Source organism: Aulonocara sp. 'chitande type north' Nkhata Bay, linkage group LG8 (assembly GCF_057382095.1).
Source record: "Aulonocara sp. 'chitande type north' Nkhata Bay isolate Kocher_YH1m ecotype deep benthic linkage group LG8, A_spYH_male_GT1.1, whole genome shotgun sequence".
NCBI lineage: Eukaryota > Metazoa > Chordata > Actinopteri > Cichliformes > Cichlidae > Aulonocara > Aulonocara sp. 'chitande type north' Nkhata Bay.
In genome coordinates this window covers 19,233,097-19,257,307 of record NC_141351.1, presented here as the reverse complement: position 1 = coordinate 19,257,307, position 24,211 = coordinate 19,233,097, and the positions used below count along the sequence as shown (strand labels likewise).

The following is a 24,211-nucleotide window of genomic DNA, read 5'->3' as shown; positions in this document are numbered from 1 at the left end:
CGAACCGATTTTATGTGGTACACGGCGCTCAGCAATCTGTCAAAAATGTTTGAGTACGACTTTGGTAAGCTACGGAGCTGCACCGCTTGATAGATTGTCGGCGCATTACGGCTACCGAGGAGCTTCGCGGAGTGATACGTACTGTGCATCAACGTAATATTACCGTATTGTGTGTGTATAAGGACCATAAATGGCACCTGTAAGAGACGTGGTTATGAAGCGGATTTCAAACTCCAGGCTATCAGTCACACAGTAAAACTTGGGAACAGAGCAGCTGTGAAATCTGTCTGTCTTTGTTATTACGCTCAGCGTCTTTTAGTTTACATTTTGACTGCACAATTGTGAGCTCTTTGTTTAGCACAAAAACAACCTTGTTTTCTTTTATTTATGGAGCATTATTTAATGAATGCTCATAATTTAATTTTGAGTAATTTTTCATGTACATCTGTGCTGTATGTTAATAAAAGTGCCTGTGTGACATCTGGGACACAGCTTTGACTAAGAACTCTCTTTTTGTTCTTACTTTATGGCTTAAAAAAAATATCGAGATGTATATCTTATATCGCCATCCAGCTAAAAAATATCGAGATATGAATTTTGGGTCATATCGCCCAGCCCTATTCATTAATATAGTTTTACCAATTAGTAGTGGTCGAAAGACCAGGATGTAAAATTCATATTCAATCCAGAAACTGATCGATTGCCAGTTTAATGGCAAACTAAGCACCTTTTTTTTGTTTAAATCAAAACAGCACTTGAAAAGCAACAATTTTGTCAGGCAAACCTTAACCGGCATTAATAAAATAATACATAATAAAAATAAAATAAAATAAAATAAATAAAAAATAAATAAAATAAATATAAAACATAATAACAAGTCTTTCAGATGTTTTAAAAAGGTAATGGTTTCAAAACTTGTAGAGCTCCAGTTTTGTTTTCATGTAATTATTATTATACTACACTCAGAATTTGTATTAAAATTACTAATAGGGGAGGTCAACCATGTGGAGCTTTCCGCTGTGGTGACTTCTTGTAGATAGGGTGACTAGCCGAAACTTGGGGGGCAAATGGGCAACATGGTGGCAAGAAGGTCCTGGGTTCAAATCCCCCAGGAGCCTCTTTATGTGATTGCATAGTACTCCCTGCGCCTGCATGGGTTCTCTGGCTTGTGTGGTAAAACAGTTGGTGATTCTAAATTAACTATTGTTGTTCATTTTAATGTCACAGGCTCCAACCCTATCACAAACTTGACTTGGATGGATGGGTGGATGAATGGATGTTTGCAAAAGAAGAAGAATTTGACTGTGAAGTGCAAAGTTGCTCAGCGATCCAGGCATCTATGAAGGGAAAATTGTTGCATTAAAATAGCAGCAACAAAATCCAAAAAATAGCATGTAGCGGCCAAAACCTACATGTACCACGTCTACCCATGCGTGCTTCCATAGTAGATTCTCTATTGCCACAGTTTTCTTTGAGGTGTCTGGTTTTTACTGGCTGTTGTTGGAGTTATGGCAATAGTTTAATGGTAAATCAGAGACCTTGCTCTTTATTAGTAAAAGAATATGTGCTAACAATTAAATGCAAGCTTCAATTCTATGGTATTAACATTAAAAGGCATATCAAATAATAAACCTGTTTCAAGCGTTTTACTTCTAATGTTTAAATGCACTCATAAAACATTTCACTTTTTTCAGCAAAATTCTTTTTAGGAGATTTCAGTGATAAAACAAATCTTTGGATGATGTTTTTGGTAACTATGCTAGCTATACTTTTTCCTACGACTTCATTTAAGCTGAAAACAATGCCTTTTTTAGGTTAATAAATCCTCTAAAATACTGCTTTGATTTAATGCAACATCTCTTCCCTTTACGATCTGAAACCCTACCGACACCATAATTTAATTTCTGCAAAGACAGCAAGTAAAAGTAAGCATTTAGTACACGCTTGGCATCTCAATTTGTTCCTCTTTGTGATTTAGGACAGGACAGATGCTTTTTTACATAAAGTCTTGCCTCGTGCAGCTTTAGGAAATGGATCTGGGTGACTGAACACCATGACTCTGGAGAGGATGTCGGATCAGAAAACACAAAAATGCATAAATTATTCTTACCTGAGCGCCGGTACCCGAGCCCACATCATCCTCAAACACCACACCGTGCAGCTTTTCCGTTGCCATGGTATCGCAGAGACGTGTCAGCAGGTCACGAGGGTTGGTGTCATTGACCAGCACCGTTACAGGGCTGACCACTACGGGAAGGTCGACAAAATTCTCTCCACTGAGACGACCTCTAACCTCATTCTGGTAGCTAGAGCCGCTGAACACCACCGCGACATTGATGGACGGGTGCAGGAGGAGCGGCCGAGCCTGCAGAGGAAGCGGGGAGGAGATAAGGAGGAGAAGGAAGAGGAGAAGGAGGAAGAGAGGGGGCCAGGGGGAAGGAGGAGGATGTCCCCTGGGAAGGGCCATGCTGGCAGGCTACTGCCTGGAAAGGAGGGTGGGAGAAGAAGAGAAAAGGAAAGGGAAGAGAGCAGCAGTCAAATATACAAGCTGCTTTACTTTTGTGATGCTTTTGACATAATGCCTCATGATCCCTCAGTACATATCCATCCCTTACTTCCCTCTCCTGGTCTGTCTCCCTCTCTGACCCCTTTGTATGACAGTATTAGCCCTGCATTTAGACTTGTGTCGTCAGGAAAACTGTGTCTGTGTGTGTCAGAGTGTGCGTGCATGTAATCCTCCAAAATCCAATCCCCAGTGTCATGACTGTAATCACCTCCCCATCTCTATACATTTCTGATTTGGTGCACACACACACACACACACACACACACACACACACACACACACACACACACACACACACACACTGCAAGCAGGATTCCAAAACTGTCACACATGTCCTCAACTCTCATTACTGGGATTACATTACGTTGCACCACATTACTTCAGCCAACCTCTCTCCATGTGGTGTGATGTCATCAGACTAACCCCAGAAATGCAAGATGCAAATAAAGCCATAGAACTGAAATTACATCAAACTCTTCATTTATGCATATTGTCATTACAAGGAAGAGTAATAAAAGCAATACATATAATATAATCCAAAAGTGTTGAAATACACTCATTCATCATTCTGTTAGGTACATCTGTTCAACTGCTCAGTCACATGCCAGCAACTCAGTGCATTTAGGTATGAAGACATGCTCAAGGTGGCCTGTTGACGTTCCCATTCTAAACCATGATTTAAAATGGGGAAGAAATGTCATTTAAATTACCCTGAACAATGCATGGTTGTTGGTGACAGACTGGCTGGTTTTTATCATTGTAGAAAGTGCAGATTTTGTTTATTGTCCCACACAATCATCTCGAGGGCTGACAGAGAATGGTACAAAAAAGAGAAAATATCCAGTGAGCAGCGGTTCTCTTGCTGAAAAAACCTTGCCTATGTCAGAGTCAGACTGCTTTGAGCTGATAAGATGACAAATGTTAATCAAATAACCACTTGTTACAACCAAGGTATGCAGAAGAGCATCTCTGAATGCACAACATATCGAACCTTGATGCATCTCTCCTGTCAGCTAAGAACAGGAAAATTAGGCTATAGTTCACACAAGCTCAACAAAAATTGGACAATAGAAGATTGAAGAAACATTGCTAGGTATGATTAGTCTCAATTTCTGCCAGGACATTAAGTGGTACAGCAGAGTGAGAACTTAGAAACAAAAAAACATGATTCATCCTGCTTTGTGTGAACAGTTCAAGCTAAAAGGCTGTTGGTTTAACACCAGCATTTTTCAATTTTCTCAACTTCAATTTTCTCGATACAGGATGGGCTCCTTAGTAACAACTGAACATTGTTTAAACACCACAGCCTACCTAAGGATTGTTGTCCATTTCTTTATGAACATAGCGTACTCATCTTCTGATGACTGGTTACAGCAGAAAAACAAGCCAGTCTCAAATTTCATATCGTCTTCTTGAACAGTCCCAAAGAGCACCTTTGGGATGTGATGGAACAGCAGTGACTGCACCGCTACGCACCCCTGCAACATCATCATCAAATTTGCAGATGACACCACTCTGATGGGGCTCATCACCAACGATGATGACACCGCCTACAGGGATGAGGTCCAGCGACTGTCAGAATGGTGTAACTACAATCACCTCACCCTAAACACCAAGAAAACCAAGGAAGTGGTCATGGACTTCCGCAAAACAAGAACTGATCCCCCTCCCCTATCCATAAAAGGTGACTATATGGAGAGGGTGTCCTCCTTTAAGTTCCTCGGCACCCACATATCCAAGGACCTGTCCTGGTCCACAAACACATCAGCCCTAGTAAAGAAAACCCAGCAGCGCCTCCATTTCTTGAGGGTTCTGAGATGGAACAGGCTGCAGACTGAACTCCTAGTGTCCTTCTACTGTGCCACTATCGAGAGTGTGCTGGTGCACGCCATCCCTGTGTGGTACGCTGGTTGCACAACAGCTGACAAGAAGAGACTACAGAGGGTCATCAGAACTGCAGAGAAGGTAATCGGCTGTCCACTCCCCTCTCTGGACTTAATTGCCAGCTCAAGATGTCTCTCCAGAGCCAGGGCAATTTTAAAGGACCACCTCCATCCTAACCTCCACCTCTTCAACATCCTGCCCTCTGGAAAAAGGCTCAGATCCATCAGGTGCAAAACCAACAGACTAAAGAACAGCTTCTTCCCGAGGGCTGTCAGAACTCTTAATGCAAACTAAGAGTGTGTAAAGACTTCCCCAACACATTTATTTTATTCTATTTATTTAATTTTTTTTTTCCACCTTCGTTGTATATTGGTTTTTTTTTCCACCTTCGTTGTATATTGGTTTCTCTTCTTCTTACTTTAGCACCTTTGTGGTCCAGCTACCCAATTTCGCTGTGCAAGAAACTGCACAATGACAATAAAAAGCTCTAAGTCTCTCTAAGTCTAAGTCTAACAGGAGAGTCACATTATGGATGCACAAATCAATTCAGTTCAACTAAGTTTTATTTATATAGCACCAAATCACAACAATAGTCGCATCAATGATCTATAAATTGTAAGGTATAGACCATATAATAATAGAGAGAAAACTCCAGCAATGCCCTTTGAGCGAACTCTTGGCAACAGTGGGAAGGAAAAGCTCCCTTTTAACAGGAAGAAACCTCTGCCGCTTCCAGGCTCAGGGAACAACTGTGCAGAGCAAGCACAAAGAATTAAGGACGTTTGGAAGGCAAAGTGGCGTGTAACTTTTTTGAAAAGTAAAAATTATATTTCTTTGTACTTGGTCTTCTAAAATGGTCGTCGCTTTAATTAAAACCTAATGTTTGGCATGCATTCACAGTACAACTCAACTTTGCATTTGCTGTTTGAAGATCATTTCCTATTTAATCAATAACCTTGAGCCTTTGATTAAACCAGGTGGGCTTTCATATAGCAAATAAGGATCTCCACACAAACACTCACACAGTACTTAATAGGTAGGACAGAATAGATAGCGTGTTGGTTTCATCTGCTGCCATCAGAGACACCCTGATAATTAACAGCACCTCTCAGCTTTGATTCAAAGCAACACTGGGTTAAATGTGTCCCATCTCTCCAACACACTTCATGCTCCTGGCATATCAATCATTCATCTTAATAAGTTTGTAGGCTCCTGGGTTTTACGTGCCCATAGCAATAAATATGCAGTTTGACCCCTTGAAAGGCAATTTATCCTTATTAGATTTATTCCAGAAATAAACCATTGTGTTTAAAATGGGACTGATGGACAATGAGACTTTTTTTCTTCAAGTTTTGCTTTATATTTGTCAGTTTTCTTTTATTCTATTGATTGTAATGGTCAGCAGTCCCACACTGGCCATTTTACTGACATTTTCTAAGCTTCAAAAGCTCTGCGATGCGGCATGTTTTTAATTTGTGCAGCACATATTAGAAAATTATTATCGAATGTCATCTGCATATTGTGACATTTTGTCAGTTCATTTTAGCTAGGTCAACAATTTAACAAATCCAACCTCTCCAGTTTTCTGGAGATGCCCAGAAAGCTACAGGAGGTGAAATATGAGCCGTTATCAGACCTTAAACAACACACCCTCAAGTCTTTCAGCCAATCATGTTAATCATGTTATGGCCCGCAAAAAAAAGTGTTTACTGCCTGGGCGCAGCAGCCTTTAATCTCTTGGCCAGAGAGTTGAGGTCCCTGGCACCATTAAAAAATAATTTGAAATTCTTTCGTTTTTAAAATAAAATGTGAATATTTATAATTAGAGCATATTTGTTTTCTCTATCATAAAAAAACCCCTACACTATTTGGATCAACTCAGTGCGGCTCGCCACGGTTTGGGGGGTTTCCATTACCTGGCACCAGGTACTCTCTTAGTACCTGTTCGCCAGGTGTTCCAAGCAATCAGAGCAGGTACTAAAATGTGACGTCATCAGGCTGCATGCCACCGACTGGTTGGACAGTAGCCTCACTCGATGAGTCATGAGAGCTTCTCCTTCACGAAAATTAAACCGCAATTTTTTAGGCCCGACAACAAGCGAAATAGCCACAAAAAACAACGCGGTGTTCATCTGAGTCTAACGAAAAGCCACAGAGCGAGCAGCAGGGATATTCTTGCCTCGTTCACCTTTTTTGTAGTGTTCGTGTCGGGGAGGAGGGGGGGGGTGCATTGCTTTCACAACAGCCACGCAGGTTAGGTATCAGTGGATTGTAATGAAAAAGTAATCGATCAGTGGCGAGTCAATCCGATTAGGCAGTAGTAGAAAAGGGGCTTTTGTTTCCAGTGAATAATTATATGTTAATGTAAATTGTTGTGTTATTTGGATACTAAAAATTAGCACTTTAGTCCCCCAAGCAGCATACTTAAACTGAAAGCCATAGACAAAGAACAGCTGATTATATTTCAAATATGTGAAATAAAAGGCAAATAAAGAAACACATACTGACCTTCGTTAATATCTGAAGCAGAAAACGTAGGCAATATTCCTAATTATCACACATAATGTTCATTTTACAATTTGGATGTTACACAGTAAGATTAATATTGTACTGAGAGAAAATGTTATATCTTCAAGGGTAAGAGCTGTTTTTTGCGAAACATTATTAAAGCCTGTGGATCAAAAGACGTTCATATTCTGGAACATATTTGTCATTTAAAAGAAATTACACCGCATCTCCAATAGCTAGAGGATTAAAAGGGAAAATTAGAAGTAAAATTGTGCAGCTGGATAGTGTATTGGTAAGACTACACACCTTCGGAGCGGGAGTCACAAGTTTGATTCCCACACGGTATCTAGTAAGGGTCCTGGCTAGACCCCCCGTGCAAAGCAAAAAAAAAAAAAACAAGCCCTGCAGCCTGTCCGCAGCTCGGACACAAGAATTTCACTACGTGTTGTACTCTGTATAATGACAAATAAAGGTTGCTTGTTGTGAAAATTAACTCTTAGTTGTGCCATAACTCAATGCTTTATGCATGAATGTGAAATTAACTTGCAAATCTGTCATAAACTTTCATAATTTACTTTTTCATTTCCTTCTACCAGAGTGAATAATAAACTGTTTACACAATGCTTGCTGAATTTTGCTTGAAATTATATTAATTCAAGCTCACACACACAAAGTCAGTAACGGGTTTAATGTAAATATACCTCCAAATGTTAAATGTGGTGGAGGGGAAACCAGAGGATATCTGCAAAAGATGGAAATAGCCTGTGTGGATCATATGACTAGAGAGCAGGTCAAGTGTTCATTTACCAGTGTAATCTCTGGAAAAAGAGATTAGCAGTGTGTTTGTGTGCGAGTGTCTGTGTGTACGTGTGGGTAGGAAGTTGAGGGAGTGGGTGTCTCTGCTCTAGATTGGCAGCAAGAGTATGATTATGACACACAAAGGATGTGAACATAAGAGAAGGCCACAATGTGTCTAAACTTAACACACAACAACTGACTTGTGGTCTTTTTAAATGAATTATAAAAATCACATGGCTTGTTTTAGAGAAGATGCAGTCAATGAAAGATAAATGTGAAGATGTGAAGATGTCAGACAGCAGATTGTCAGTAAGTGTGTACACACATTTTCCCCAAATCCTTGGATGTTTTGCCCTTTTTTTAAGGTTTATATTCACATGCACAGTTTGAGCGAATGAGCATGGTAGTGCATGCACAGGTTTTTTTTATTATTATGGAAATTTCCAGATGGAGTGCAGCTCTTCATGTGTGATAAACTCTCTCACTGGGACTTAGGTAGGCATGCTTCAGCATCAACACGACAACGTGAATCCAAATTCCTCTTGCCATCACTGTTAATAAAAAAAACAATCAAACAGCTGCGAAATACAAGAACAATGAGAAGTATAAAAAGAATGGTTTCTGGTTAATTTGACTAGTAAACAAACAAACAAAAACAAACAACATACCTAATAGACAGTGTCTCATATAAAATAATCATTGGTTTTTTTGTGGGGGTTTTTTGTTTGTTTTTTACGGTTGTTGTTTTTCGTAATATCTTTGCCTAATAAGTACAGAATATTTCAAGCCTGCCGCCCTCTGAGAACTGATCAAATTAATCATAGCTAAAGTAGGAAGCTACTTTTTGTACTGAACTTTTCACCTCTCTGCTGATGCTACAATAGTGGAACAATCAAAACTCTCAAAACACTGACACACATCTGAGTTCTCATAAGCCTATAAGTGGGCTTGTTTCACAGTCTGCAGTAATGTTTGTTTTTAACATTATCAATCAAATACTGGACTACATGTTAAGCTGATGTGTAAGTCAGTTCTCTCTCTCAGCTGGGATATGACAGCCTCCCTCTATTCTCGAGGGGAATAAGCAGATTGGAACTAGTTGATGGGATGAGGATCATCATCATCAGAAAATTATCAGCATGCCTTGTTTGTAGGGTTCTCATAATACAAGAAATCCAAGCTCAATACTGATACCCAGGAAATTATTCAATGCTTAATACGATTTTTGATATCACAGGGGCAAAAAAAAATATTTTTTTAAATTGACATTACCAGTGGGTAGCACTGATAGCATTTTTGCCTAGCTCATTTGTTTTTGGCCACAGCCATCAGGCACTGCTTAATGATAACTTGACAGCTAATGTGGTTATTGGATAAAGATACTTTCAGCTGTTCACTTACTTCTACAGGACCTTCCATAGCAATTTGTATCTGTATGTTTGATTTGGCAAAGATTTTATACCAGATGTTCTTACTGATGCAAACATCCCAGTTATCTGGGCTTGGGACCAACACCATAACTAGGAGAACACTGGCTTGTGGTTAACACTTATGATAACTGATACTTCAGTGTTGTTGGAACACAGCATTACTGACCTCCCCTAAATTCCTCCTAAAGTGTTGTTTCATGTTGTGAAAACTACTTAATCTGCTAATGAGGGAAGAGGCTGTGTGCTTCCCTGTGTGCAGGTGGAGGAGGTAAAAACAGCATTATTGGTATCATTACTGAGAAAAAAGGAATATCTAATCCAATAGTCATTTTTGGTATTATTGATTAGTATGTGAGAATTATAAAAATAATTTTTTAAAAGCCTTAGTTTCAAAGGTGTTGTTGAAAAAAGAATTCCACGGCACTAATTAGGGAGCCTGAATTAGTGGGTAAAATTAATGTAGTAAAAACGAACATCCTCTCATCAACATACAGCATGCACAGTGCTCTGACAGCTGCAGGAAACGTTAGGAATCTCTAGAGCCCATTTATACAGAGCTAGGGTCCAAGAAATCCCAAAATGAGCCTTTATTCTGCAGAGTTATTTCATTTCCTGATACTGATATTCTGACAGTGGAAATTCCCAGTGAATACCTGATTCAAAGAATTTTAGATGCAATACTGATTGCTCTAATTGCAACACCACCGACAAGTGAACTTAATAAACGTGATACTTTTGTTACATGAAATACTAGAAAACCTTGGGTCCTGACATTGATGTGGGTGCCACCTATGTGTTGCTGTAGACCAAGCATATCTGCCATGGTAGTATCTCTGCAACCTCAGCACTGGCCTCATTAAGTGGGACAATGCCCCCGCCCAATCACACAAGTGCTCTGGAATACAACAGAGACCCAAGGCTTTGACCCAGCTCCTGAACTCCCCAGATCCCAATCCGATCAAAAAAGCTCGATCCACAGAGACGCTGTCCTGCAACCCACAGGACAGGACATCCCACTGGATGTTCTGTCAACAACCTGGTGCCAGACACCACGGCACACTCCCAGAGTTCCCATGGCCATGCCCCAAATGGTCGATCAAAGGACAATCTAGAAAATATTTGGGGCGTGATGTTATGGCTGTTCAGTGGTGTATAGAGTGGCTATGCCCACTCTCAGAAAGACATTATGTACTGTCGTGGATTTTACATGTTTGCATCACATACAGTTTATTTGGATAAGCCATGTTTTCTCACTTGAAACAAGGAACCCTGTATTTCCGATTCTAGATTAGGCAGATAGGAATTAGCCAGTGTAAAATAGGTAAAATGATCCTTGCAGCATGACACACATCATATCCCCAATCCCCCTAAATCAGAAAGCATATCAAGCCCATGATGGCTGCCAATTTGAAACTCTGCAGCTTTGAAACTGTATAAGAGGTATGGCATTGTTAAAACTTAGAGAATATTTTGATGACATACAAATTCCACCTGTAATCTGTTGGTGTGCTCAGGATTATGAGCCAAGGTGTAAAAATGTAAAAGTTGAAAATGGAGAAGATAAAAGATTCACATCATTCACACTAAAATTATAATAGAAAAATATAAGTTAGAGAAATAACTCCGATGGGTACCTTATGACAATTATTTTACTCCAAATACTTTGGACAAAAGCATCAAACAATGGATACCAAACCGAATAACAGCACTGTGTAACGTAATAAGACAACCAGTACCCTTTAAGATACGTACAAGAGATTTTTATAAGTGGGATGTAAAGCGTCCCGCTTACAAAAGTTTTGAGAAAAAAATGGCATAATTACAACCATATTAGAAGTCTACAATTCAAGTAATATTGGGCAATATCTACATTACATCAAGAGTTAGTGGAAAAGAAAAGGAATGCAGCACTTCATGTTGAATAGAAATGGGAAAAAGAAATGGGCATGAATATTTCTGAATAGTTGCACATATGGCAAAAACAACAATCTACTACATCATCAGGTAGTTGGAGAAAACAGTGTTGGGAAAACACATCAGTAACACAACCATGCTGGAGCGGTAAATGTAAATTTTTTGGTTATTATCAACATTCTGGGTTACGATATCCTATGGTCACATATGGTGTTGTGGTTAGGTAAGATAGCAAAATACTGTGCCAAGAGAAGACACATATTTGTTTAAAATGTTATCAGCCTGTAAATGGCTGAAAGTAGCGAGTGAAATATATGTTATGGAGTAATTGACTCATAAGGTACCACTTCATGAGGAACTGTGTTGAGAGAAACGGAAGAAATGGACCATGTTCACATGATAATGACAAGGTGAAGGCTGAAATACTGATGTCACAGAAACAGACTGCAGAGACAAAGTAAATCAGACTGTTCGTGGGGTGATGTGGTGATTTTCATTGGTTTGTTTTGTTACTCTCCGTTCTTTTGTGTATATTTGAAAGAGAAATGAAGTGTTAACAAAAACATGGCTGCCAAGTGGAAAGACTTGAGGGACTCAGTCATGTGCAGATTATTGAGAATCCACTCAATGAAGCACTTCCATTACCATTTCCTAAAGTAACAGCTATGTATATGACCAATAACTGTCCACTGGGCACAGCCACTCTGTCAACATCCTTTCCCTTATCCCTTTATTCCTCCGTCTGAATGACTTAAAGAAGCTAAGTTGATATGTGAGCTCTCTCATCCTCATGTTCGCATACAGTTACTACAGCCAATCAGCCTTCCACATACAAACCAAGCTCACAATATGAATAAATTAGTGTGTCATGCTTAACCTCTGAGCTTATTATAAAACACATCACATGTCTGCCACTTAAAATTATCATAATAAGGATTTTAACAGCTAGCTTCACAGCCTCATTTCTCAGTAGGTTCCCGATTTCGCACATAAAGATTTGACAGCTTTAAAAGGAAATCGTTGCAAGCCAGATGTATCGGCAGACGTGACTGACGCTGACATGGTAAGAGCGCGTCTAAATCTGCTTAGCCCTCAGCTGCTCAAATGTATAGCAATCAAAACCTCAGAGACACCCAATTTGCATGCCACACCTTCTTAAAAGAGACACTGTCACTCTCACAAAACCATACATGAAATTGTATATATTAATATGTACATAAAAAGATTTGTCAAAAATCACAAGAAATATTACATTAGTGTGGAACTTTTAGGGTCCTCTTGTGGCCTAAACCCCCAAAAAGGAACCACAGCGGTAACTGTTCGCAACACAAACTTTGTAATGTAGTGTTTTACTCAACCTTTTTCAGAAGAATTATAGTATTTCAGAAATACTTAATTTTATTATTACTTCTGTTTGTACTTGTTTAAAATGTCTCTTGCCACACTGTGGTCCTCAGATTGGTCAAAGACCCCTGAGTACCACTGCTTGAGTAAAAATCATGATAATACATTATTAACATACATTTTATTTACTTTCCAGGAGCTTGTGATCCATTAAATTTGTCTGTAGAACTCTTCCAAATTCAGAGATGCCATGCTGAGAACAGGTGTATATATAGCTCAAAAACCATATGCCAGCATTGTATTTATAGACCCAGTGAATCAATATTAATAGAGCAGGAAAAAAAACATTTTATTGTCCGATTAAACATCTTGTGGCCGTCAGATTAAATTTGTGAGCTTTCGGAGGGCCTCAAACCCCTGTTTGGGGAACCACTAGCCTGTGGATTAAGTAGTTTTAAACAAACTGTGCTAGATTGTGCTGCTCCACGATAAACTGAATGCAAACTGGAGCAGAAAGCCTCTGTCACTAATGTAGAAGAATGAGTCTCTACTTACGGCTTATGACACAAATCAATGAGCATTACCAAATAAGTGACACAGCAGCAAAACTCTGCAAGTGAAACATTCATAATCCATAAGTAAATGAGTCATTTTGAGGAAGCTTGCATACAGGTGGGGAGGAATTGCACACACACGGACACACACACACACAAGTACACACATACAAATACACAGAAACACATGCACACGCACATACACATCTACAAAGCTGCTAACCACCAAACCCCAGAGTGAAAAATGCTAATATGTCCTCTTACAGTATTTCTTCTTATAGTAACAACTGGCTGCTCTGTTTCTGTCAGCAGCAAACAGGAGCTTTCTCTCAAGGAAACTCTTCACTTATCATAGTATTCCTGCATCCATGCAGTGTGTCTACACTCTCACTTGCTGAAAGCTTTTCTCCAATCTTGTATCTATCTGTTGCCCCACATACATCCCTGCCACTTCTATTTTTCTGTCAGAGGATCAGATTAAGAGACATGAGTGTCAGCGAGTATGTGTGACTTGCAGACTTACCTGTGCTTTCTGCTCTGGGTGAACTCCTGCTGCTCCATCTTTTCCCAGATGTTTTCCTCCAAGTGTCTTTTTCTGTTGCTTTCCTTTTCACCTGCTTTGCACCTGCCTCTCTCTCCTCGCAGCACCTGTAGGAGTATGCATTTAGACCAAGTCCCCGCGTGAGTGCAAGCCCGAGCAGGTTATCAGTGCTTCTGTGTCTGTGAGTGTATTTGGCAGCTTTGGATGTCTGCACACTCCCCTCGAGGACTTCACAACGTGACAGTAAGTGTATGTGATATCCCCAATTTTCCAAAAATCTCTCTTTGAAACTGTTCGACTTCTCCTCTCACTTCTCTCCTTCTCCTGTTCTGCATGTGTCACAGTCAACGCATTCGCGAGTGGTCATGAAGGTGAAGACAGGACATCAAAGTGGGACAGGAAAGGAAAGTGAAGGAGAAGGAGGGTGAAAGAAGACGAGAGGTGTGGGAGCCCCTGGATGAGCAGCAAGCCTGTGTGTGTGTGTGTGTTTGTGCGAGTGTGTGCATATGTGCATAAACCCACTGTGTTTAGCTCTCTGTCTATATCCCTCAGGCTTCCCGCTGTTCAGATGAGAAGAAAAGCAAAAGAGGAGGGGGGAGAGTGATAAAATGCCTCTTCAGTGAAAGGGGCACAGACGCCGGTAACACTTCAGCAGAAGAGACGGTGACGCTTCCCCGCCGTCTTTTCCTTCCTCCCCCCCTCCGCCTCCTCGTTCTGTTTTTCCCTCTCCCTGCTCAGGAGTGAGAAACATGACAGATCCACGGGAAGTTAGTAAATCTCACAGACTTATAAGGTAGGGTCCTGTGCACGCATCTGCATCTTTGAAGCAAAAGTTTTTCCCTCCTCCGGTCCAGTTATCAATTCCCTCAGAGATGGTACTCCACAGTAAGGGATCCCCCTCCCCAGTGATGATGACTCTCCTCAGGTCCTGTGCGATCAGAAAAGGTGAGGAAAGGAGGATAAGATTTGTGTTGGCTTGCCTCCCCCCCTCGCCCCCTTTGCCATATGGATGAGAGGTGATCCAGATGTTGGCTGATGGGAGCGTCTGGAACACGGAGAGAACAGCGGGGCAGATGGCAGGTCTGTGGGGTCGGGCCGGCTGTGCACTAGCAGGTCCTCATCCTGTTGCACTGATTTTTTTTTTCCCACCAGAGTTTCTCTCTCTCTCTTTCTCTCTCTCAGCGTTGTGCTGCCGCTCATCTGCCTTTGCTGCCACACCAGTAATCCTGCTTTCCATTTCCTCTATAACTCCATCTTTTCTGTATCTCTCTCTCTCTATCTCTTCTCACTCCATCACAGGAGGGGCTGCCTGTGAGTCCTGATAATAATGGTGTGAGGATTTAGCCTGCCTCCCTTCCTCTCCTCCCTCTCGCTCACTTCAGACCAACCCCTCCTCCTCTCCCAGCCCACTTTTGCTCCCGTTTTCTCGGTATTATTCACCTTCATCCTGTCACATATCCTGTCGTCTTTTCCCTAATCACCTCAGTGTATAGCTCAGTCACTTCACTCCCTCCTTTGCCTTCCCCCCCCTGTTTTCCCTTCCACCATCAACAGGTCCAAAATGAATCCCATCACAGTTTTGTTTTCCTGGTCAGGAGCCCAGAGCCTGTGCCTGTTGTTTATCAGTGGGAATACAGTTTTAAAATGTCAATAAGCCAACAGACCACCATACAAGCCCGCAGCTTTTAAACAAGCATATAAAGTGTTGAAGCAAATACTCCAGTAAAGGGACAGTACACCTATTTTAGATTTGTTCAGTTTAATTACCAGCCGTACTGCTCAGGTGGTGAAAATAATTGAAAGAGGGTTTTTTTAACTGTCTGGAGTCCTGCAAATTTAAATGAATGCAAATATTCCAAGTAGCAGAGAAAGCAAATCTTTGCTTTGTAATATAGTCTGTGTCTGTGTATAATCAACTCATGAACCAGCTGTACAGGCATTAGCTCGAAACATATGGACACACTGTAGGTGGCTGAAGTGTTTTTGATATCAGAACCCACCAGGGAATCCAGCTTTGTCTTCCAGTATCTCGCTTTTTGTGTTCCCATCTCATTATGTTCATGAAGTAAATTCACGGAGCTGCAGAGTAAGGATTTGTTTTCTAGTTTTCTTAGCTTTCAAACCCGCCTTAATGAACGATGCTATCGGTTTGGGGCTTTTCCTTTCATAACTATCCCAAATGTGTGGAGCAGCTCCTCGTTATCAATATTAACTGAATAAAAGAAGTGGCCAAGAAAAACATTTGGATATCATTTTTCTACTTGTTCCCAGATAAATGTTTTTATATAACTTTAAATATGTTTGCTTAGTATTGCAAACGCATTGCATATACAGACACGCTGCTGTTGGAAAATGTGCAAACCATTAAAAGGCTCCAAAATCTGACAAGTGCACACCTGACTAAAAATTGTTTTGCTACTATTGCTCAGTTTGAGTTGGCTGTCAAAGCTGCCTTTCTGTCAGATTTTCCCTCAGTTTACTTTCCTGTCCCACTTTTATGTTCTGTCTTCACCTTTATAACCACTGTCAGGTGAAATTACAGGCAAGGTGTCATTCGGCGTCCGTGCAGTGACGGACCTGCTGCAGCAATGTTGAACATTTAGAGATGGATGGAAGATTGCTGATTTTTGTTTTTCATTGTCACATGTTTTTTTATTTTCACTCTGACTTGCTTGTTAGGTTTAGAAAGGTTGGATTTTGGATTAAAATATGTCCCCTGCACCTGTAGTTTACCCAGTGGGCTTAAATGTTGTGTTAGGAAGTTCTTTATTATCACATATATGTGATGTGTTGAGAGTGCATCATGCACAGATGCCAAAGGACACCTTCTGTTAGTAATTTAGAGATGCCAAAAAAAGGCTATATTTGATACCTTGGGAATAATAACGCACGGGCTGGATATCGCTTCAACTAATTACTGGCATGTATTTTTAGTTTCTCCCCAAAACTCTTAGCATTCACTTGTGTCTGTAATACTCTCAGTAGTTTATGCATTTGTTGCTCTGTTTTTTACCACCACATCTTGAAACTTCAATTAATAGATGGATGTCTGATCATTTTTGATCCACATCAAACACAAAAGCCAGTAAAAATAAAAGAGGCGCACCAAATGGGACAATGGACCTGGAAGTGCTACACCCATACAAATATGGTTTTCAGGATTATTTGCTGTGCGTCTCATTCACAGACTAAAGAGCATGCTACAAAGGCAATCATCTGCCTGCAATTAGACTGAAAAGCAGGAGAGAAAAGAGAAAAAAAATCAATCCATCATAATTCTCAGACCTTTCGTTCTGCTAGAGGAAAACATTTTAAGTTATGTTGAATGGAATCATGTTGACACGCATAAGTGTGTATCGCTGTGCCAAGAGGAGAAAGTAGTGAATAATGCTGAGGGCCGGAGAGATAGAGGGAAAACAGTCTGATTGCCTCTTACGTCTCTTCCCTTCTTCATGGCTTACTTTTGACATTACTTCAGCAGAGGAAGGAGAAACAATTTCACTGTGCCCCCCTCCCTTCTCTCACTCACGCTGTGGGACAGGCGTTTCATAGTTTTACAGAGTGCCGTCTTCTGCAGGTTACCATCACTTCTAATAAAAGCCGTTTTCTTCTTTTTCCTCACTCGGCAGCTTGGTCAGGTGACAAGCCTTTCGACTCTGCTCTATAAATACAGACAAGTGTTAAAATAGAGTGCTTCAGATGTAAGACGGGTGACAGAGGTGTTTATATCTGTGCGGGATGTGTGTAGAGGATACAGCAATACCTCTGGTAAATGGAAAGAGACAATAGCTGACAGATGTTTTAAAGGATAGTCTGTCTGTGAGCAGCTGGACAGTGTGTAAACCAGCCAGTTGGGAACATATGTTCTCTGGACAGCAGCTTGATCAGGCCCTCAGATTAACTCAGATTGATTCAGTGAGTAACAAAATTGTGTTTACTGAAAGAGAAAAGCTTGCTGGCTGACAAGCAAATAATTAATTCTACTATTTTGTGTGTTGCCACGGAGGATTTATGTTATATGCAGTTTGTTCTAATACAGTACTCATTCTCAGGGATTGTCAACAGACCGATTATATAGACTCTTTAGTAACAGATTAATTCATTGCGGTACTTTTAACTGCTCTGTTATTTCCCAAGCGTTCGTCACAGTGGATGGATTCACATTTTTGATTTGGCACATTTTTTTATGCTGGATGCCCTTCCTGATGCAAACCTCCCACTTATCCGGGATTGGGAATGGCATGAATACACTAGTTTGCTCATCAAATGAACATAGATCATTTAAAGCTCTATATCTGTCAGAAGATTGTGTTTTGTGTACTCGGAAAGGGCCTTTAACCAAGTCCCCTTGGGGTGTCCTGTGGGGCGTTCTGTGGGAGAATGGGGGTACTTGGCCCATTGTTTGAAGCTGTTCTCTCCCTGTATGGTGACAGCTTAGTTCGCATCACCAGCAGTAACTCAAACTTGGTCCCGGTAGGAGTTGGACTCTGCCGGGGATGCCCTTTGTCACAGATTCTCCTCATAATTTTTATGGACACAGTTTCTACATGTAGCCAAGAGACAGAGGGTCTCCGCTATGGTGGCGTGAGGATCACCTCTGCTTTTTGGCTTTACCAGAAGGCGACTTCCCCCTATCACTCCTGTGGTTTCCAGTCGAGTATGAAGTGATAGCAATCAAAATTAGCCTCTCCAAGTCTCTCAGCCAGAAAAAGGTGGAGTGCCCACTTTGGAGTGGGGATGAGCTTTTACCCCAAGTGGAGGAGTTTAGGTATCTTGTGGTCATGAGTGAGCGGAGTTGAAATTGGAGACTGACAGATGGATTGGTGTGGTATCAACAGTGATGAGGATGTTGAGTGAAGCGTCAACCTCTGAGCAGTGGGTACTGACAGAAGGAGAAAAAAATGTGGCTATAAGTGGTGAAAATAAGCTGCCATCTTTAGGTACTGTTATTATTTTTATTATTATTGATCTCATGAGCCAAATAAAGACGGTTTACATATTTTTTCATCATAATTAATAAAACTATTTCAATCTGATTTAAACCTTGCAAGAACTTTATTGTCAGGTAGGTTGTTTTTTTGTTGTTTTTACAACAGTGGTTTGTCACAAATTTACCAATGGGATTGATATAGGGTGACATGGTGATGCAGTTAACACCGTGACGTCAGACTGTTGTTTTCAAATCCAGGCTGGGGCCTTTCTTTGTCAAATCTGCACATTCTCGCCTTATCTGAATAGGTTCTCTGTGGTTTTTACCCCCATACTGCAAAAACATGGTTGTTAGGTTAGTTGGTGATTCCAAATTGGCCATAGGTGTGAATGTGCATCAGACTGGCAACCTGCCCAGGATGTACCCCATCTCTTTCCCTATGATAACTAGAAGAGTCCCCCCTGCAAGCCTGACTTGGATAAGCAGAAGAAAATAGATGGAGGGGTTGGCATATCAGAAGGCCATATGCAATATAATTTGTTATATAATTTTAAAGGCTCATTGAACAGTTTCACTGTCTGTTGGTTTTCAGCAAGTTCCAGGAGAATCCATACCATTATGAAAATGTCTTTACCCGTAGTTGTCATCATGTTGAAAGAAAACTAGAAAACAATGAAGCACCTTGGACAGCGCTCTGAAAAAAAGACCTGAAAAAAGGCAACAATCCCAAGGTCTCTGCAGATTTGGTGAATCAGCGTCTTCACTGAAAATTCTCTTTTTGTGCTGGAGGCCAAACAGTTTTGGGGGTTAGTTGTGCAACTTGTTTTTCAATGACGCTCTATAAAAAGCAGAACAGATATTTAGTTATAGAGCCAAGCCTGTGAGTCACTTGATGCACTCAACTCAAGCTGTGGAGCTACTCTCATAAATGACACACTCTACTATCTGCAGCACATATCCACTGTACATGTGGACTATCCACCCAGACCATCATGTACACCTTCTCATGATAAGTGGATCCTGAAACACCATCAAAATGCTGAAAGTATTGCACTGGCTTAAGAAACAGCCGAGCAGATAATAGTGAAGCATTCTCTGCCAGTAGAGCTGACCATCTACTAATCAAAAGGTCTGTGTTTTGGACGCCCATGTTTAAGTGTCCTTCGGCAAGACAGTGAACCCCAGGTTATCCCTGATTCTTCTATGCAAGTGTGTGCATCATAGTTATAAAGCACTCAAAGGCATCGTATAAAGAACTGCGTGGCTTGGTGAACATGAATTCTGGTTAAAAGTACATTGGGTGCTCAGTTAGAATAAAAAGGAATTATATAATTTCCAGTCCATTCACCACTTAACTCTAAAAGCTAATAAGTGTACTTCCAAAAAATGTGTTTCCCTGCGAAAATCATACGCTTTGTTAGGGTTTTTGCTAGAGCCTGAATGATACATCGATTAGCTGATACAGTGGGGCAAAAAAGTATTTAGTCAGCCACCGATTGTGCAAGTTCCCCCACTTAAAATGATGACAGAGGTCAGTAATTTGCACCAGAGGTACACTTCAACTGTGAGAGACAGAATGTGAAAAAAAAATCCATGAATTCACATGGTAGGATTTGTAAAGAATTTATTCGTAAATCAGGGTGGAAAATAAGTATTTGGTCAATAACAAAAATACAACTCAATACTTTGTAACATAACCTTTGTTGGCAATAACAGAGGTCAGACGTTTACTATAGGTCTTTACCAGGTTTGCACACACAGTAGCTGGTATTTTGGCCCATTCCTCCATGCAGATCTTCTCGAGAGCAGTGATGTTTTGGGGCTGTCGCCGAGCAACACGGACTCTCAACTCCCGCCACAGATTTTCTATGGGGTTGAGGTCTGGAGACTGGCTAGGCCACTCCAGGACTTTCAAATGCTTCTTACGGAGCCACTCCTTTGTTGCCCGGGCGGTGTGTTTTGGATCATTGTCATGTTGGAAGACCCAGCCTCGTTTCATCTTCAAAGTTCTCACTGATGGAAGGAGGTTTTGGCTCAAAATCTCACGATACATGGCCCCATTCATTCTGTCCTTAACACGGATCAGTCGTCCTGTCCCCTTGGCAGAAAAACAGCCCCATAACATGATGTTTCCACCCCCATGCTTCACAGTAGGTATGGTGTTCTTGGGATGCAACTCAGTATTCTTCTTCCTCCAAACACGACGAGTTGAGTTTATACCAAAAAGTTCTACTTTGGTTTCATCTGACCACATGACATTCTCCCAATCCTCTGCTGTATCATCCATGTGCTCTCTGGCAAACTTCAGACGGGCCTGGACATGCACTGGCTTCAGCAGCGGAACACGTCTGGCACTGCGGGATTTGATTCCCTGCCGTTGTAGTGTGTTACTGATGGTGACCTTTGTTACTTTGGTCCCAGCTCTCTGCAGGTCATTCACCAGGTCCCCCCGTGTGGTTCTGGGATCTTTGCTCACCGTTCTCATGATCATTTTGACCCCACGGGATGAGATCTTGCGTGGAGCCCCAGATCGAGGGAGATTATCAGTGGTCTTGTATGTCTTCCATTTTCTGATGATTGCTCCCACAGTTGATTTTTTCACACCAAGCTGCTTGCCTATTGTAGATTCACTCTTCCCAGTCTGGTGCAGGTCTACAATACTTTTCCTGGTGTCCTTCGAAAGCTCTTTGGTCTTGGCCATGGCGGAGTTTGGAGTCTGACTGTTTGAGGCTGTGGACAGGTGTCTTTTATACAGATGATGAGTTCAAACAGGTGCCATTCATACAGGTAACGAGTGGGGGACAGAAAAGCTTCTTACAGAAGACGTTACAGGTCTGTGAGAGCCAGAGATTTTCCTTGTTTGAGGTGACCAAATACTTATTTTCCACCCTGATTTACGAATAAATTCTTTACAAATCCTACCATGTGGATTCATGGATTTTTTTTTCACATTCTGTCTCTCACAGTTGTAGTGTACCTCTGGTGCAAATTACTGACCTCTGTCATCATTTTAAGTGGGGGAACTTGCACAATCGGTGGCTGACTAAATACTTTTTTGCCCCACTGTATTTCCAGCTAATACTGGGCACTCACATGAGAATGAAGCTAAAATCATTATTTATACCGGTATCAATAAAAAAGCAACTTTGTGAATAAAGCATCAATAATGTGTTCTTTAGTTTTTTCTTATATGGAATAAATAAAACACTATAAAACACTAGCATCTGACTAATGCATGCTGATTGGCTGGTTAAGGATTTAAAACGAGGAAGGACTTTTTTCAGTGGCACCCATTTATATACAATAACTAAATTAATATAAGCGTAGTTAAATCAAAACAGAAACATCTATGTGTAGGAAAACAGATCATTGCCATCAGGAGCTCAAAGTTGTATGCTGTTGTTGTGACCCTCATACTTGCAAAGAGGTATTCTACTATTCTACTACAAACAAAACTCCTAAAAAAATCCTTCTAAGAGTAGAACTGAATCTATGACGGCCCCTCCCTGAGCCTGGTTCTGCCGGAGGTTTCTTTCTGTTAAACAGGAGTTTTTCCTTACCACTGTTGCCAAATGATTACTCATAGTGATGTCCTCTGATTGTTGGGGTTTTCTCAGTATTATCAAAGGGTCTTTACTTGACAATATAAAGCACCTTCAGCCAACTGTTGTTGTGATTTGGTGCTATTTAAATGTAACTGAACTGGATTGAATATATAATAATAAGACGACACTGCCAGCACTGCCGGCAGCACATGTAGCAGAGTATAGATCTGCAAATGGGATGTGGCATCAAGCAGTTTCTTTTTTACCTCTAATGTCATTTGGGGTCTAATGTAACTACCGAGCTAATTTCCTGCATCTTTATAAGGCAGATATAAGCATTCAAAAGGCACAATTTAGGTGGCCAAGTCTTTGTCAGGTTAATTTAAGCACCGGTCCTTTTGAGTATTTGAACAAATGACTAATGCGACATAACATTTGCTGTATTCTGCCGATACCGCTCATTGCTCTCCCCACTTCTCTGTCTGCTTAACATTAATCAGCTCCACCTCCATAAGCATCCTCGTCCATTCTTGGGAGAAAGACATCTGTTATCATCACTCAATCTCTTTCTTACTGTATGTAGGATTGCATCCATGCTTCAGGGTGTGATTAGGTCAACGCCAAGACACCCACTACTAACTGTTCTGCTGTGTGCTATTCTCATATCAATAATCTTTTCAGGCTTAACATTGTATTAAAGACAGAAATACCTTTACAAATTGAGTACAACCTCAAGCGTAGGAGCTTATGCTCTAAAAACTTGAAAAAGCTCAGCGAAGTGTTTTATAATAATAACAAGCCTACAGTAATACAACACCACAGACATGTGCGTAAATAAAAAAACAAACCTAAATATACTTTAAAATGACTTAAAATGGAGGAAAAATTAAGAACTACAATAATACTCCACCAGCTAAACTTGAGCCACTCTCGACTCTAAGCCTCGAAACCAGATAATATTATCCATATAAATTTAAATGGTAAATGGCCTGTATTTGAATAGCGCTTTACTTAGTCCCTAGGGACCCCAAAGCGCTTTACACTACATTCAGTCATCCACCCAAATTTAGATAAATACTTCACAAGGATGAAACGGCTTGCGCAAAATAAATGGCAGGAGTTAGAATAACTGTTTAAAGACTGAAACACAAGTAACCTTCAGAGATGTTTTAGCTAAAAGTGGACTAAGCAAAAATACCAATATGATTAAAAAACACCACTCCGAGAGAATGAAAATAGAGCCTTTGCCATTGAGACTGCTGCATATACTTTGTACTGATAATGTTGTTAGAAGTGATCTAAATCTTTAATTTAATTTGCTTTGCTGGAGGAAGTAATATCCGGGTCACAGTGTCAGTTGCCAGCATCTCTGTGTTCCACTGAGACACAAAGCTGTGTCGTCTGCATAGCAATTAGATGCAATTTTACGTTTACAAATGATCATGCTTACAAATTATGCGCCCTGAAGGAAAAATGCAAAATTAAAAGAAAGCAACCCAAAAAGAGCCCTGTAGAACAAAGACATAACAGGACGAGCAGAGCAAGAGAAGAACTCACATGTCAAAATGCTTTTAACAGAAACGTCTCCACTAGAAGTTAAAGTCTGTGTGGTCAGCCAGTTGTTTTGTAGATTGTAAGCAGCAGTGGCATTAAACTGAATGATTAAGCAGCAATCAGAAGATCTCTGGAAACGTTAATGAGAGCAGTTTCAGGAGTGTGGAGAGGCTTCTGAGTGGAATTTATCAAGTTAGTGATTTTTATTCATAACATGACATTGCATGCTCAAACATTTCAGAAATGAGTATCACATCTGAAATGAAACTGCAGCAAGAAAAGGAAAACTTCGCTTCCAAGTAGTTGCAAATTACAGAGGTGTGGACTCGAGTCACATGACTTGGACTCGAGTCAGACTCGAGTCATTAATTTTATGACTTTAGACTTGACTTGAAAAAATGTTCTCAGACTTGTGACTTGACTTGGACTTTTACACCAATGACTTGGGACTTGAATTGGACTTGGACCGGTTTACTTGAAAAGACTTGATATTTTACCCCAAATATAAAATTTAACATGCATATTATATAGAGATTGAAAATGTGACGTCATTCACGGGTAGAACCGCAAAGGATTCTGGGAACTCGTGGCAAGCGGTACTAGCGCACGCAGGCTTTCAATTGAAATCAGTTATACAGCGATA

General features: G+C 40.7%; 1 protein-coding gene across 2 annotated transcripts in view; it reads right to left on the bottom strand.

Annotated features, from left to right (window-relative positions):
- Positions 1-14,835, bottom strand: part of LOC147323653 (glutamate receptor ionotropic, NMDA 2C-like) — a 64,815-nt gene extending 49,980 nt beyond the window's left edge. Inside the window, exons 1-2 of one of the 2 annotated variants that reach the window (XM_086304149.1) lie at positions 13,522-14,835; positions 2,111-2,483 (exon numbers count right to left, since the gene is read on the bottom strand). In XM_086304149.1, coding sequence (XP_086160275.1) covers positions 2,111-2,467 — 357 coding nt within the window. In that variant the 5' untranslated portion in view covers positions 2,468-2,483; positions 13,522-14,835. Of the gene's footprint in view, positions 1-639; positions 1,158-2,110; positions 2,484-13,521 lie in introns of those variants that run through there. The other variant, XM_086304150.1, reaches the window with a different exon arrangement.
- Between the last annotated feature and the right edge of the window lie 9,376 nt (positions 14,836-24,211).